Raw genomic sequence first — 15,501 nt, 5'->3', positions numbered from 1 at the left:
TCCTGCCCTTCCTTGTCCTGCATCTCCCAGGCTCCCCTTTCTTCCACCTTCCCAGCAGGTTTGACTCATGGGAGGCATAACTGGAAACTGGGGGATAGCAGCAGGCAGAAGCCAGGGCAGGTCTCCCCACCTCCATCTACTGTCTGTTAGGTCTACAAGGCTGTGTCTCCTTAGCGGCTGCAGCTCCCAGCAGACAGCCTTGCCAGGTCCTCATCCTCTGCCTGCTGGTGCCAGCTCTGGGCTCTGCCCTCCCTCTGCCCCTCCACCCCGAGAGCTGGTCTGGTGTTGAATTTCTCCTCTTGCATCACACGGTCCCCTACTTGGCCTCTCAGATGGGTGACTAAGTCCTCTCATTAAATTTCTTTTATTTTATTATGTTGAGTGAAAGACGTCATTCATTATAGAGTACCTGCTGTATGGTTGTATTAATGAGAAGTTCAAGAACACGAAAGCTCACCTATGGTGATAGAAATCAGAGCAGTGGTTGCCTTGGGGAGCAGAGGGATAACTGGGAGGGAGTCAGAGGGAACTCCCTGAGATGATGAAAATGTTTTATACCTTGATTGAGGAGTTGGTTACATGAGCGTGTACGTTTATGAAGACTTGTTAAACCATATGCTTAAAATCTGTATATTTAACTATGGGTAAATTATACCTTAATAAAATTAGTTTAATAAGAAGAAATCCCTGTTTAAATACCAAGAGTGTTTTCTAATTTCCTGCTTGGATCCTAATGGAAATACAGTTTTACTTTTTAAACAAACACAGGTAGACCATGGAGGAAAATGTAAAATTTATGTATTTGGTGTTGGGTGTTTTGTTTTTGTTTTTGTTTTTTGTTTTGTTTTGTTTGTAAACAATAAAACATGAGACTTCGAACAATTTCACCCTTGGGTTAGTTGATTTCAGGCTATGCTCCCCAGTCCCTGGGAGGCAGCCTTCATTCTCCCTGCTCTTCTCTGGTCAAAAACGCTGGGAAGCACTGGTCTGTATAAAGTGCTAGTGCCTAGCACATAGCAGGCGCTCAAGAAATGTTAATTATTGGCTGGGTGCAGTAGCTCACGCCTGTAATCCCAGCACTTTGGGAGGCCGAGGCGGCGGGCGGATCACTTGAGGTCAGGAGTTCGAGACCAGCCTGACCAACATGGCTAAACCCCATCTCTACTAAAAATATATTTAAAAAAAAAAAAAAAGCCGAGCATGGTGGCATGTGCCTATAATCCCAGCTACTCAGGAATCTTGAGGCAGGAGAATCACTTGAACCCGGGAGGCTGCAGTGAGTCGAGATCGTGCTATTGTACTCCAGCTCCAGCCTGGGCAACAAGAGCAAAACTCCATCTCAAAAAAATAAATAAATAAATAAGTTAATTATTATTAATACAAATTGGGTTTCTTGGATCACTTGAAGGCCTGTCTTCTGGCTTTCTTTAAGACCATGTGATTTCACCTTGTGAGGTTCACAGAGAACTCCGCCCCTGAATTCTGCCCCGGATAATGGGAGGGCTTTCTCAGAAAACACAGGCCTGACACACAAGATCACGCATAGGCTTGTATTCAGGAAGAATTTTACAAACTCCAGAAAAGGCAGCAGGAGATCCAGAATCTCTGTGTGCCTTCTCTTCATCCTACCCCTGGAAAAATGGCCAGTCCAGCCCAGCACCTGCTGCAGCCTCAATATTAAGGGAATGCTTGTCCCATCTCTTGCCCAGGGGAAGTCGGAGAGAAAGCTCGCCCGTGTGCATGTTTGATATAGGCTGTGTGTGTAGGCAGGGAGTGGGCTAGAGGACCCTGGACACCTTGGCCAGCCTCCTAGGCAGTGAGTTAGAGGAAAGGGGACTAGGTCTTGCACCTCTGCTGTACCTCGGGATCCAGACAGACCAGGCAGCGTGTTAATATTGGTGTTCTGCATGGTGGACCCAAGCTAAAGTGTTGCCTGCAGCCAAGGGCCTGGGCACGGACCATCTTCCATCAGCCCAGGGCCCAGGCACAGGGCCACCAGCTGGGGATGGTGGACACCATGTCCCCATTCCCAGCCCGGCTCTAGAAGGCACTGTTTTGTGGACTGCGACCCCTGGAGGGTGGGCAGGGCCTGGACAGGCACAGGCGGCGCTGGGTCTCCAGTCGGCAGAAGCGGTTCTGGTTGGACACCCGGGTGGCCATGCCCAGCCCACAGGTGGTGGAGCAGGATCCCCAGGCCGTGCTCCATTCTGGGCAGGGGACACCAGGGGGCAGGGAAGAGACAAGGCCAGAAAACTGGGGTCCTAAGGGGGAAAGAATAAGAGTTAGCACTGAGCAGCCAGGGCTCAGCAGCTCAATCAACCCACCTACCAGCGGCCACGGCAATCTTGGTCAAATGGCTCAGCCTCTCTGCATCTCAGTTTCTTGTTATGTAAATTTCTTAACAGTGGATGGCATTGAATAAAATAATGGGCATGAAGTGCCTAGCACAGTACCTGGTACTTGTAAGATTTCTATAAATATTAGTTGTTTGGCAACCAGAGTGTGCTGGTCACGATGGTCCCTCAGTGAACCATGGTTTTCTCGTCTCTTTGGATAAACAGCATTTTACAGGCAGGGGGTGCCCAGCCTGTGTGGAGTGGTGCTTTGGCCCGGTGGCAAGGATGCTAAAGATTCCAGGATTCTTGTGCCAGGAACAAGATGGCAGGTTCACCATGGTCTAGCTTTTTCTCTGCTCCAAGCCTCCCTCTGTGAGTATTTTGGTGTCCTTCCTTCTAGTCTTACACTAGAAGTCCTCAACTAGGGTAATTTTGCCTCCCAGGAAAGGTTTGGCAACATCTGGAGACAGTTTTGGTCATCACAACTGGGGGGATGCTACTGGTATCTAGTGAGTAGAAGTCAGGGATGCTGCTAAGCACCCCGCAGTGCACAGGAAAAGCCCCCCAACAAATAATTACTTGCCCCAATTGTCACTAGTGCTGAGGTTGAGAAACCCTGATTTCTACCCACATGTGTGTGCTGTGTATGCATGTGTGTGAGTAGATATACCTGTATACGTGCATAGGGACACACTTAGTTGAGATCGAGTTGGAAATACACCTTCTTATCCTGCTTTTATCCATAAGGTGAACTCACTGGTGTTTTCCTATGTATTTAAATGGATATATCATATTCCATCACAGGGATAATAACGGCTACCTCTGATATAGTACCATGTGCCAGGCACTGCTACAGCTGCTTGACTTGAACAAACTCAAGTAGTTCTCACAACGCTATAAAGTGGATGCTCATATTGTCCCCATTTTACAGCTGGAGAAACTGAGACACAGAGAAGTTAAGCAACTTTCTCAGAGTCACACAGCAAAAAGGGGATGGCGGGGCTGTTGCAGATGCCGTGCACCTGACCCATAACACGTGACTACCTCTTGTGGGTGGCAGCAGCATTTATGAAATCAATCCTCCTCTTTTCAGTTGCCTTTTTTAGAAAGTCACATTCATGTGATAATTTTCAAAAAGCAACACAGCAACAACAAAAATCTCTAAAATTGAAGATTTATAGTGGGACGGTGGGAGGTAACTGTCTTTTCTCCATCTCTAGCCCACCCCCGGCCCACATTCCAGAGCAGCCACTTTGCCTCGTTCAGTTTTGAGTTCCTTTTTTAGTAAGCCCAAATAATAATAAATTACTAAATATATTAATATGTATCAATATATTATAAATACGGTAATATTATATATTCTAAGAGCTTAGCTCTATTATAGCTCTGAAATGTGAGAATTTGGTTCACATACCCTAACCCACCTTTCCTCTCCCGGCTCTGTCACCCAGTTTTTATTTTTAAGTATTTATGGTTTTAAATTACACATCTCAAAGGCAGTGGCTTTTTGTTTATTGGTTTTAAAGAGGGAGGCCTGGTGACCCTCCACTCCTCTTTCTTTTTTCCTCTTTTTGAGATGAAGTTTCGTGCTTGTCGGCCAGGCTGGAGTGCAGTGGTGTGATCTGGGCTCACTGCAACCTCTGCCTCCCGGGTTCAAGCGATTCTCCTGCCTCAGCCTCCCAAGTAGCTGGGACTACGGATGCCCACCACCATGCTAGGCTAATTTTTGAATTTTTAGTAGAGACGGGGTTTTCCCATGTTAGCCAGGCTGGTTTCGAACTCCTAACCTCAGGTGATCCGCCCGTCTTGGCCTCCCAACGTACTGGGATTACAAGGGTGAACCACAGCGCCCGGCCCTCCACTCCTCTTTCTTATCTCCCTCCTCAGCCTCCGCCCCTCCCAGCTTCTGATGTGTCGCTGGGTCCTGGTACCCAGAAGCCGCGCCCCACCCCACCCCCCAGGTGGCCCTTGGCGCCCCCAGGCAGTCCCGCCCTGACCTGGACCACCGCTGCGCTCACCTTGGGCTGGAAGGGGCTGGGTACCCAGTCCCCCTCCTTGGCCGCACACCCACTCAGGGCAGCACTTGCCCAGGACCTCGACCCTCCTGGGGTGGGGGCAGTCCCAGCTGGGCAGCCGCACGTCCTCGCTGCACAGCGGCACGCAGGTGAAGCCGCCGTCCTCGCAGCGGCAGCGGATGCTGCAGTGGGGCTGGAAGGTCTCCCCCTCCCGATACAGGCGGCCGTTCACCTCACAGCTGCTGTCGTCCTCTGCCACTGCGGAGGAAAAACCGCACCCCCATCGGTGACCCGCAAAGCGGCACAGCCCTCTCTGCAGAGCTGCCCAGATCCCGCTGCCTGAGGCAGTGGCCTCACAGTAGCTGGGCCCTGCCCAGGACTCCAGCCCAGGATATGCACTTCTCCCCAGCCCTCCACCAGCCTGCTGGGGCACCCTGGATCCCGGCACAGGGATTGCAAGAAGACAGGCCTGGATTGACTCCCCAAACTCTGCCCTTTCTTAGCTGTGAACCTGGGCCAAGTGATTTCACTTCTTCTTGCCTCAGTTTCCACATTTGCAAGCTGGGATATAATGGTACTTATTTTCCAGGGTGGTAGAGACTACTCGGAATGATAGGCGTAATGATCACAACATAAAAGAGACCTTCCATAGGTCCTAGCTACTCTGTTATTATCATTAGTATAGTTACTATATATTAATAACGTTTAAGTATTCTATACACACTGAGATTTCATGCAACAAAGTCGTTGTCCACTTGTGCTGTAGTCATCACTGTCAGGTCAGGGCTTAACTTGCTGGCTGTGTGTCTTTGAGTAAGTTACTTAACTTCTCTGAGTGGCCTGAACGACAGCAATGATGAGCTCAGTAATCGTACCTTCAGGTTCCATGGGATGACATGTCTGTACCCGCTAGCACACAGTGCTAGGCATGGCCTAGGTGCTCAGGGAACACTCTTTCAATGAAGCCCTCAAGATATGGGCGTTATTGCCACTTCCTCCACTGGACATGAACTCCTTGAGGGCTGGGGTGGCCAGTGTGCGTCTCTGCACCCTCCGGTGGGCTCAGAGCCTAGGTGCGACACACAGCACTGCAGGAATGCCCCCTGAGTGAATAGCTGGCATAAGCCTTGGCACATGAGAGACCCTGATAAAATAGCCCTACTCCTTATCATTCCAGAGGTATTTACTGTTTCCCGCCTGTGTGCCAACCACTGTGCTCCCAGACAGAAAGAGGACAGTTCCTGCCTCGAGGGACTCATGGGCTTGGGAAAGGGGGACGGGTGTGAGGGCATCATCTCCAAGACAGAATGAAGTAAGAGCACTGGAGAAGCGTGTGAGCTGCTCAGGAAGTGAGACGGGAAACAGCGTGTGTGTGAGACCTGGGTGGCCACTGAGCTACGTCTGGGGAAAGGACTCATTAGCAAACAGGTTCTCCCAGATCTTCTGAGAAAACCTTCCAGTAGGTCTGTACACACGCAGGGGTTTCAGAACCAAAACCACACATACTTAGGTTCCAACTCTGGCTCCCACTTGTGGGGCCTGGGGCAAGTTATTTTGCCTCTCTGAGCCTTGGTACCCGGCTCACAGGGCTGCTGGGGGATTAGATGAGCTAGGGGACTTACAGCATTTTGCCCCAAGCCTGGCACATAGCAGATGCTCAATAAACAGGAGTGGGTTATGCTTCCACGTAGCATCTGCTATGTGCCAGGCTTGGGGCAAAATGCTGTAAGTCCTCTAGCTCACCTAATCCTCCAGCAGGGAAGGCCTTGCTGAGAAATAATGCTGGTAGAGGGAAGAGCCAGTGCAAAGGCCCTGAGGCAGGAGTGTGCCTGGGGTATTTAAGGAACAGCAAGGGGCCAATGTGGCTGGAGCAGAGAGCAGGAGGAGATGAGGTCAGAGAGGAAGCATGAACAAGATCCTGTGGGGCCTTGTAGGCCACTGTGGGGACTTTGGCTTTTCCTCTGAGATGGGAAGCCACCAGAAGGCTTGGGGCAGAGGAGGGAGATGATCTGGCTTATGACTTCCCAGGAGCTCTCTGACTGCTGTGTTGTGAATAGACCAGGGGCAAGGACAGAAGGAGGGAGATGATTATGGGGCTACTGCAAAATCCAGGCCTATGATGACGGGGCTCAGACCAGAAGGGATGGGAGTGTCGGATGCTGGAAATACACGATGAATTTGCTGGTGGGTGGTATGTGGGAGGTGAGAAAAGAGAGATGTCTAGGCCGGCTGTGGTGGCTCATACCTATAATCCCAGCACTTAGGGAGGCCGAGGCGGGTGGATCACTTGAGGTCAGGAGTTCCAGACCAGCCTGGCCAACATGGTGAAACCCCGTCTCTACTGAAATACTAAAATACAAAAATTAGCGAGGCATGGTGGTGTGTGTCTGTAATCCCAGCTACTTGGGAGGCTGAGGCGTGAGAATCGCTTGAACGCAAGAGATGGGGTTTACAGTGAGCTGAGATCCTGCCACTGCACACCAGCCTGGGTGAAAGAGTGAGACTCCATCTCAAAAAAAAAAAAAAAAAGAGAGAGAGAGAGAGAGACCTCTAGAACGACTCCCAGGTCTTGAGTCTGAGCCATGAGAAGGATGGAGGTGCTCTCAACAGACTGGGGAGGCCATTCTGGGGGGCGGAAGATCAGGATCCCGGCATTGGATGTGCTGTTACCACGATGGTGAATCTGCAGCACATCTCACAGCTCAGAGTTGGCCCTTAGAGAAGAGCGTTCAACGAGTAAGTGATAGGAGAGGTTTTTGGCGCATGTTCCCTGCAAAGCCCTAGACTGAGCCTTTGTGATGTCTTAGCTGGACTCTTTGGGGTTCACCAGTTCCTGGCCTCTAAATTCAGTTTAAATCATTAAACACTGTTGAGCACCCATCATGTTGACAGACCAAGGTGGGAAGTTGCAGGAAGGACCAGGGACCCAAGTACACCTTTGGCCTGCAGGTGTTTGAAGTCTGAATTAAGATGGAATAAGAAAAATCCCTTAATACAGTTATTAACAATCACAGCCTATGTACTAATCAACTGCTGCATGTCAGGCAGTTGAGCAATGGAGCTTGTGGAGCCAGCTCCCTGAGTTCAAATCTCAGCTCTGCCGCTTATGAGCTGTGTGACCTTGGGCGAATTGCTTAGCCTCTCTGTACCCCTTTTTTCCATTTATAAGAGAAGGGTACCTACCTCATGTGGTTGTGAGATTAAATGAGTTTATATTTGTGAAACCCTCAGTGTCTTACACATGGTAAGGGCTGTGCAAGTGTAAAATAAACTCTGTGGGTGCTGTTTACACGTGTCACAGCAAATGTAAATAACAGCTTTGTAAGCGAAGTGTTACTTATCTCAATTGTTCTTCAGATACATTTCATAAGCAATCATCCCTCAGTCTGTGTAACGAATCACCCTCCTTATCCTTACAATACTTGTAAATAAAGCATTTCACATGGAGTTATTACTTTTTTTTTTTTTTTTTGGAGATAGGGTTTGGTCTGTTGCCCGGGCTGGAATGTAGTGGCGCAACCACGGCTCACTGCAGCCTCAAACACCCAGGCTCAAGCGAGCCTCTCACCTCAGCCTCTCAAGTAGCTGGGACCACAGGCATGTGCCACCACACCCAGCTAATTTTTTTTTTTTTTTTTGATGGAGAGAGGATCTTACTATGTTGCCAAGGCTGGACTAGAACTCCTGGGCTCAAGTGGTCGTCCCGCCTCAGTCTCCCAAACTGATAGGATTATAGGCATGAGCCACTGTGCCTGGCCTGTTGTTTTTTAACAAGGCTTTTCCTACAGATGAATTCATTATCAATGATTCATGAGCTTCTCTCTCTCTCTCTTTCGTTCTTATTTTTATAAAAGTGTGACATGCACATAGATGAAAGAGGTAAATTGTTCTACAAGGCTTATTATTAAAAAAGAAAAAAGAAGAACAATCTCTTGCCTCTTTGCATTTCTCTAAAGTGATGGTTCCCAACTGGAGATTTTGCCCCCTGGGGAAATTTGGCACTGTCTGAAGACAGACTGTCATGACTTGGGGGATGGGGCGTGCTGCTGGCATACAGTGGGTGGAGTTCAGGGATGCTGCTAGAAGTCTTACCATGCACAGGACAGCCCTCCCACAACAACTAATTCTCTGGCACCCAGTCACTGGAGCCAGCTTGCAAAGCCCTGCCCCAAAGCATCAGAGAATACCAAGGCCTAGAAGAGTGGTGAGGAATGTCACATGCTCGGGTGACTGCTGAATACATGGCAAACCCAGGATCCCAGCAGTGCTCCGAGGGCCCCCACTATGGGAGAAGACAGAATAAAATATTCCTTAGAGCCCGTTGGATCTGGTCCCGTGCCGTGTGACATGAAGCATGTCCCTTAATGCTGGTGAACCTGTTTCCTCCTTCATAAAATAGGTCTGAAAGTACTTCCCATCATAGGGTTATTGTGAGGATGATGTGACTTGTGTAGTAAGTGCTTAGCACAGTTCTGGACACATGTTATGCCCTAAAAGGTTGCACTTTTATTTTCCCCAAAGTGTTGTAAGGATCCTGAGAAGGGAGTGGTGGCATCTGGTTTGAAGAATCTGGGAGGGCTTCTCAGGGGAGAAGCTGTTTGAACTTGGCTTTGAAAGTTGGCAATGATTTGGACAGGTAGGGATGGGGAAAGGTTATTGGGGTAGTGAGATGATTTAAGCAGAGGCCAAGAAGGGAGAGGAGGGAGTGGGGAGTGGGCTTTGGGACACAAGTTCAGCTGGAATGGACGGGATACCTGAAGTGAGCACCCAAGGAGGTAGAGAGAGGAGGGCTGCACTTTGATCCAGGACACCACGGCCTTGACCTCCCGCTCACACCCGCCCCCACTCAGTCCTGCAAACCTGCTTACAGAGGCACAGGGCCCCCCGGCCACCGGGTCCTGCCCCGGGCTGGCAGACCAGGCCCTGGCTGGCGTCGCAGACGTGGAGTTGGTCGCAGGACTCCCCCAGCCGCCGTGCACATACCCGGCAGCAGCCACAGCCATCCAACACCAGGGGTACTCCCAGCGGGCATCGGGGAGGTGGCCAGGGGCAGGTACATGGTGTTGGGCACAGCTGGGTACGCACCTGAAGAGACAGAGACCTCACTCAGCCACGGGCTTTCGAGGTGGGCAGTGAGACCCTCACAACCAGCCACTTCTCTGCCAGGCTGGGTAGTGTGGTGTCCACACCTTAGCCTCAGAGCCATGCAGACCTGGCCTCAAAGGCCAGTAGTCCCACAACATGCCCTAAGAGGCAGTATGGCATGTAGTTATGGGCAAGGACTCTGGACTAGAGTTCCAGTTCTTTATTTTTTATTTTTATTTTTGGAGTCAGAGTCTGGCTCTGTTGCCCAGGCTGGAGTGCAGTGGCGCGATCCCAGCCTCACTGCAACCTCCGCCTCCTGGGTTCAAGCGACTCTCGTGCCTTAGCCTCCCGAGTAGCTGGGACTACAGGCGCCCACCACCATGCCTGGCAATTTTTGTATTTTTAATAGAGATGGGGTTTCACCATGTTACCCAGGCTGGTCTTGAAATCCTGAGCTCAGGCAATCCGCCCGCCTTGGCCTCCCAAAGTGCTGGGATTATAGGCATGAGCCACTGCACCTGGCTAGACTTCCAGTTCTAATTCTGCCCCTTATTAGCTGAGTGACCTTGAGGAAGTTACTTAAGCTCTCTGAGCCTCAGTTTCCTCAAAGTATCTAACTCAGAGGATTGCTCTGAGGAGTACATGAAATGCTGCACAGCAAACTATCAGCACAGGGCCTGGCATGCAGTAGGCGCTCACTGCACTTAGCTTTGATGATCCTTGTTGTTAATGGTGGCAGAGGGCTCAGCCCCAGCCCTCTGGGAGCTTACAGAAGGGCAAAAGCAACAAGTCAAGGATGAAAATGGTAGGGTCTGGTACATTTTCCAGCCTACGGATACTTATCTTAGGACTGAATAAATCGAACCATATCATGGATGTTTTTGGCCTTTCGATCCATTCAGCATGTGTCCCAGCTCTGGAGGTACATCACATCAGCCAGGAGACTTGGGAAAATACAGACCCCCAACCCACTCTGGGGCTTACAAAATCAGAAGTCCCAGAGTCAGGGACCTGGAATCTTTATTTTTAACAAGCTGTCCAGTGGCTTCTGAAGCTCAGCTAGGTTTTCAGCCCCTCTGCCCCAGTCTAACCTCCTCCCCCTGCCAGGTACGGATGGGGAAACTGAGCTCCAGAGAGGGACAGGGACTTAGCACACGTCAGTGTGTTCGATTCAGGGCTGGGGGCATCCCCGGTCCTGCTTCCCAAGTGAGGACTCAGGGACACGGGATGGGGGTAGACTGTGTCCGTAAGCCAGGGACCCACTCCCCAGTGACAGGATCAGGGTATCAGCCCATGTGGCCTGCCTGACCCTCGCCACCCACATCAGAGAAACAACCAAACCATACAGCAGGTGCCGTGAGCTCCCTGTCTGCCCATTTGAAGGTGGGGACCAAGAAGGAAGTATAATTCAAGATGCTTCCAGTGGCCCCATCTTTGGGGGGCCAAGTTTGAGTTTAGTAGGATCCTTAGGGGATGAGGGTTTCATCTAGAGGAAGGGAGGCTTGCAGTTTATAATGATGGAATTAATGACCTCATATCTCCTGTGCAGCCCCAAAGCAGGCAATGACCCCTTTGCTCTGCCTCACCCTCTGCCCCGCCCAGTGCCCCCGCTACCTACAATCCTGCAAACCTGCTTTCAGTTCCCGGCAACTCCCACGCCGGCCACTAGGAGCCATTGCAAACTGGCTGACCAGCCTCTGATGGGGGCCACAAAGTAGGAGGTGATCACAGCCCCCACTGAGACAGCACTGAGTAGCAGATGGACACACGGAGCTAGGTGTCTGGCTGCCTCACAAGGGAGTGGGTCCCATCGCTGCAGGCTGTTCAGATTCTAGAGACGATGGCCTAGCCTCGCCCCTCAAGGTGTGGTCTGAACTAGCAGCAGCAGTGTCATCTGGGAGCTTGTCAGAGAGGCAGCATCTGGAGCCCCTCTATAAATCCGAAGCTGAATTTTTATATAATAAATCCGAATCTGCATTTTCTTTTCTTTTTCTTTTCTTTTTTTTTTGAGATGGAGTCTTGCTCTGTCACCTAGGCTGGAGTGCAGTGGCACGATCTCGACTCACTGCAACCTTCGCCTCCCAGGTTCAAGCAATTCTTGGGAGGCCTCAGCCTCCCAAGTAGCTAGGATTACAGGTGCATGCCACCATGCCCAGCTAATTTTTTGTATTTTTAGTAGAGACGGGGTTTCACCATGCTGGCCAGGCTGGTCTCAAACTCCTGACCTCATGATCCACCCACCTCGGCCTCCCAAAGTGCTGGGATTACAGGCATGAGCCACCACGCCCAGCCCGAATCTGCATTTTCATAAATCCACAGGTGATTCACATAGAAACTGTCTGGGCATTTGGGTTCCCTTCTAAGTCAGAGGTTCAGCTCCCTTGGCTTGTGGGCAATGGAGGGAGGACTGTCAGAAGTGACTCTCAGGTCCCTCCCACCTGAAAACAGGAGTGCCAGGAAATAGACCAGCAGCTGTGCACCTTGGCTCCCACTGTGGACCCCTCTACTGGCCATGCTTGTCAGGGGGCAGGACTCTGTAGGCCCCGATACCCAGGAGAGGCTATTAATGATATCAACTATTCTAGTGTACGATTATCTCATGTGATAACATATGTATGTCATGTGCCAAGTGCTGTTGTCTCATTTACCCCTCCAATGTGAGGTGCCATCATTATGCCCATTTTAAAGATGAGAAAACTGGAGCTCAAAGCGTGTAGTAACACAGCCAGTAAGAGACAGAATCAGGATTGACATCCAAGTTCAAGTTGACATCCAAGGCCCAAACTCAAGTTGTCCCATTGTGCCTCAGTTTCCCCAGGGCCTTGCTGTGATATCTGGTGGTGGGGGGCAAGGCTCATGATATCTTGGGCAGGAGCACTGGGCATGGAGTTTTTTGGGCAAGAGTTGAGATTCAAGTTCTGCCAGTGACTTGCTACGTGACTGAACACGTGGACAAACGGCTTTGGAAGGTGGAGGTGAAGCTCAGTTTTCTCCTCTGTAAATTGGAGTAGAGACAACCTGTTTCTGAGTGATGATGGAGATTAAATGAGGTTCTGGCCAGTCCTTGATCGATGTGATTTTGCTTGTGTCCAAGTGTCTGCCTCCTGCCCCGGTCCACAGCCAGGAGCCCCGGAGCCAACGGCCAGCCTGGAAGACTTAGAGTTCTCCCTCTGAGGGTTGCTGCGGCTTTCCATGTCGTGGTGACTAAGTCCCTGTGTTTCTGTGCAGTCCCTGCTTCCTGGGACCAGGGAAGAATGGTCCCGTAAGGCTCACCCTAATGGCAAGTCTAGGACAGCTTTACTTTGTTCTCGTATAATCCTGGGCCCCTTCTCCCTCCTAGAGCCCCAAGTCCCCTATTCCAACTACCCAAGCCACCCACACTGGCATCATGTCCTACCCATCCCCTTTGGAAGAACAAACAGCAGGACAGGATGCCAGCGTGGTTCTCAGGCTTCCTAGGCATGAAGACTTGGAGCCTGAGGGAGAGAAGCTCCTGCCCGTGCTCCTCAAAGGAGCATGAAAATACAGTGAGATCGTGGCTTGTGGTGGGGCCGATTCCATGGCTCTGGGAACTCAGCATTTGCCGAGGGGATGACAAGGCTTAGCAGCTGTGGCCTTGGTCCAGTTTGGGCTTGGGGAGGCACAGACTGGAGTGCTTCTCCCCCTACATCCATGTCATTCTGGGCTCCACCATGGCTCTCCTCTATTGCTCTGACCTTTCTTTGCTGTGTGGCTTTGGGCAAGTTGCTTACCCTTTCTGAGCCTCACTTGACTGAAAACTGGGGTTGCAAGTTGCTTACCCTTTCTGAGCCTCACTTAACTGAAAATTCCTTATGGGATTGTTGTGCATGTTAGACAAGGTAGATGTCCCACAGGCTCTTTGGTGAATGTCCCATGCAGCATTTGGGGATAAGGCCATTACTCCACAGAGGTGTCTCCTGTCCCCCTCTAGCTAGGGCGGGCGGGTCACTCACTGCCTAAGAGTCCAACAGCATTGATACCCTTGCAGAATGAACCTTCCAATCAGCTAGGCATCCATCCAAATGCTGGCTCAGAGTTAGGCCGAGCATGTCATGTCTTGCGTGCCCCCATTCATAATGAGGATACATTAAAGTCCTCTTGAATTTGCCTGGTAAGTTTGATGAATGATCATGAATGGTCTTCACAGAGGCCTCACAAACTGTATACCCTTCACCTGGGAAGATGCTGAGGCCCAGAGAAGGCAAGACACATATCTGAGGTCACACAGCAGGGCTGGCCGGAGGCAGCTCTGAGTTCCAGGGAGAGAAGCCCTGCTTAGGCATGGGGGCCAGACTGTGCCCAATGTGGGGCCCTGGAGGAATTCTGCCAAGGGGGTCCTTGGCTGTGATTTTACATCCCCACCCCCTCCACACCCAAATAGTCAGCAGTGCATTCCAGGGCCCGGGCCTCCTTACCTTTGAGAGGAGGCAGAGGAGGGAGAAGGCCAGGAGGTGGGTCTTCGGTGTGCCTCTCATGTCCCCTGCAGAGCCAGCTTTGAGCCTGGGAGGCGGACCTGTGAGTCTTTATGTTCCGGCAGCTGTGAGGTCACTCCCAGGCACACACAGGCACACGCACGCGCACGCGCGTGCACACACACACACACACACACACTAGCTTTTTCATTCCTTGCTTCGCTTCCCATCCTCATGGCTCAAATGATGAGCCCATTTACCTGAAGGTGAAACTGTGAAGGCCACCAAGGGGGTGCCTGTCCGTGTGTGTGTGTGTGTGTGTGTGTGTGTGTGTATGTGTGTGTGTGTGTGCGTGTGTGTGTGTGTGAAAGCCTCAGCCAGTGCCAGCACCAAGAGCCTGTGACAGCTTGCAGGGGCCTCTCCAGCTCCTTCCAGCCCAAGAGGGTCCTAGCCCTGCTGTAGTTGTGAAGCCCTATTCCAGACCCCCTGTCCGAACCCCAGCGGGGCTGCAGATACCGGAAGCATTCAGTAAACACCCCCTTTGCAGAGCTGACCCAAGGTCTCCTAAGCTCCGTGGCCCTGACTCTGGGTAGCCACGGCCCAGCCTGCGGTTTCTGGCAGGCAGATTGGCAGCCACCCAGAGGTGGGTGTGACCCAGAGCAAAACTTCCCTGGGCGGCCTGTTTGCTCTTGGCAATAAGGGGCCTCCCTTGGCCTGCCTCCCGGCTCTGGAAGGGGGCCCGTGGTGGGCGAGTCCGGGCAGGCTGGACCTACTATGTGCCAGCGCTTGCTGGGCACCGCTAGATGATGGGGTCAAGCCAAATCCATTTGGTTTCATTTGGCTGCCTCTGAGTTCGCCTCTGCAGGAGCTGGGGGCACAATACTGACCTGAGGACAAGGCCCAGAGAGGGAGAAAACAGAGGGAAAACAGGTGGAAGTTCAGGAATACCAGGCAAGGTCCCTTGCTCAGACCAAGAGTGAGGGACACTTTCTGATGGAGGTGCCATTTCAGAAAGCCAAGAAAAGAGAGGGTGAGAGAGGGCAGAGTGTTCCAGGCCAAGGGAACAGTACGTACCAACGCCTAGATGTCGGACATAGTATGATAGCCTGCTTATTCTGGGAGCCAAAGCGCCTGGTATGAGCGGAGCCTTCTGTGCAACGGGAAATGGTGATGTCTGTGAAGGGTGAGACACACAAGTTCACATCACCAAGATTTGGGGACATCTACTATGTGCCAGCCATGGGGGCGGGGGACGGAAAGACATGGGCTTTGTTTGTAGAATTTGGCAAAGATAAAAGAGGTGATGTCAAGGGCTGTCTGGGGCCCCCATTACCTCCACCAGTAGTAGTCCAAACCTCAAAGTGATCTAGCTGGATAGCAGAGGTTCCAGAATGGGCGATTGGTGAGGAAGAAGTGTGACTTGATATAGTGGCAAGACGGGGATTGTGAGCATGGAGGAGATTCCCCACGGGTGCTGTCCCATTGGAAGAGGCAATGGAAACGGAAGGTGAAGATGAAAATGTGGGATTTGATTATTTATGGCAGGAAGAGGTGGCCAGGGTGGAGATGGGGGTCTGGAAACTTGGAGGAAAAGAAACAGAAGGGATCTTTTAAATTTTGTTTTATTTTTTG

The 15,501-nt window shown here is 51.2% G+C and overlaps 1 protein-coding gene and 1 long non-coding RNA gene across 10 annotated transcripts in view; one reads left to right on the top strand and one right to left on the bottom strand.

Annotated features, from left to right (window-relative positions):
• Window positions 1-15,501, top strand: part of LOC106634193 (uncharacterized) — an 89,391-nt gene that overhangs the window by 16,846 nt on the left and 57,044 nt on the right. The window lies entirely within an intron of this gene.
• CCN5 (cellular communication network factor 5) lies at window positions 1,537-14,485 on the bottom strand. 4 transcript variants are annotated; one of them, XM_063601069.1, is made up of 5 exons: window positions 14,130-14,485; window positions 13,873-13,957; window positions 9,220-9,436; window positions 4,355-4,609; window positions 1,537-2,261 (listed from the first exon to the last, which is right to left on the bottom strand). In XM_063601069.1, exons 2-5 carry the CDS (start codon window positions 13,930-13,932, stop codon window positions 2,041-2,043), a joined length of 753 nt encoding a protein of 250 aa, XP_063457139.1. In that variant the 5' UTR covers window positions 13,933-13,957; window positions 14,130-14,485; the 3' UTR covers window positions 1,537-2,040. The 4 variants fall into 4 exon arrangements, with proteins under 4 accessions (XP_063457139.1, XP_003825988.1, XP_063457138.1 ...); XM_003825940.6 differs by lacking the exon at window positions 14,130-14,485 and having other exon boundaries at window positions 13,873-14,085; XM_063601068.1 differs by lacking the exon at window positions 1,537-2,261 and having other exon boundaries at window positions 3,827-4,609; window positions 14,130-14,407.

The sequence above is a fragment of the Pan paniscus genome, chromosome 21 (genome assembly GCF_029289425.2).
Source record: "Pan paniscus chromosome 21, NHGRI_mPanPan1-v2.0_pri, whole genome shotgun sequence".
NCBI lineage: Eukaryota > Metazoa > Chordata > Mammalia > Primates > Hominidae > Pan > Pan paniscus.
This window is presented reverse-complemented; position numbering and strand designations above follow the sequence as displayed.

Coding starts and splice junctions, on each gene's coding strand:
- CCN5 (XM_063601068.1), bottom strand. CDS start 13,932: ATGAGAGGCACACCGAAGACCCACCTCCTGGCCTTCTCCCTCCTCTGC. Junction 9,437..13,872: donor TCCTCTGCCTCCTCTCAAAG/GTAAGGAGGCCC, acceptor CTGTCTCTTCAG/GTGCGTACCCAGCTGTGCCC. Junction 4,610..9,219: donor CCGGGGGGCCCTGTGCCTCT/GTAAGCAGGTTT, acceptor TTTCCTCCGCAG/TGGCAGAGGACGACAGCAGC.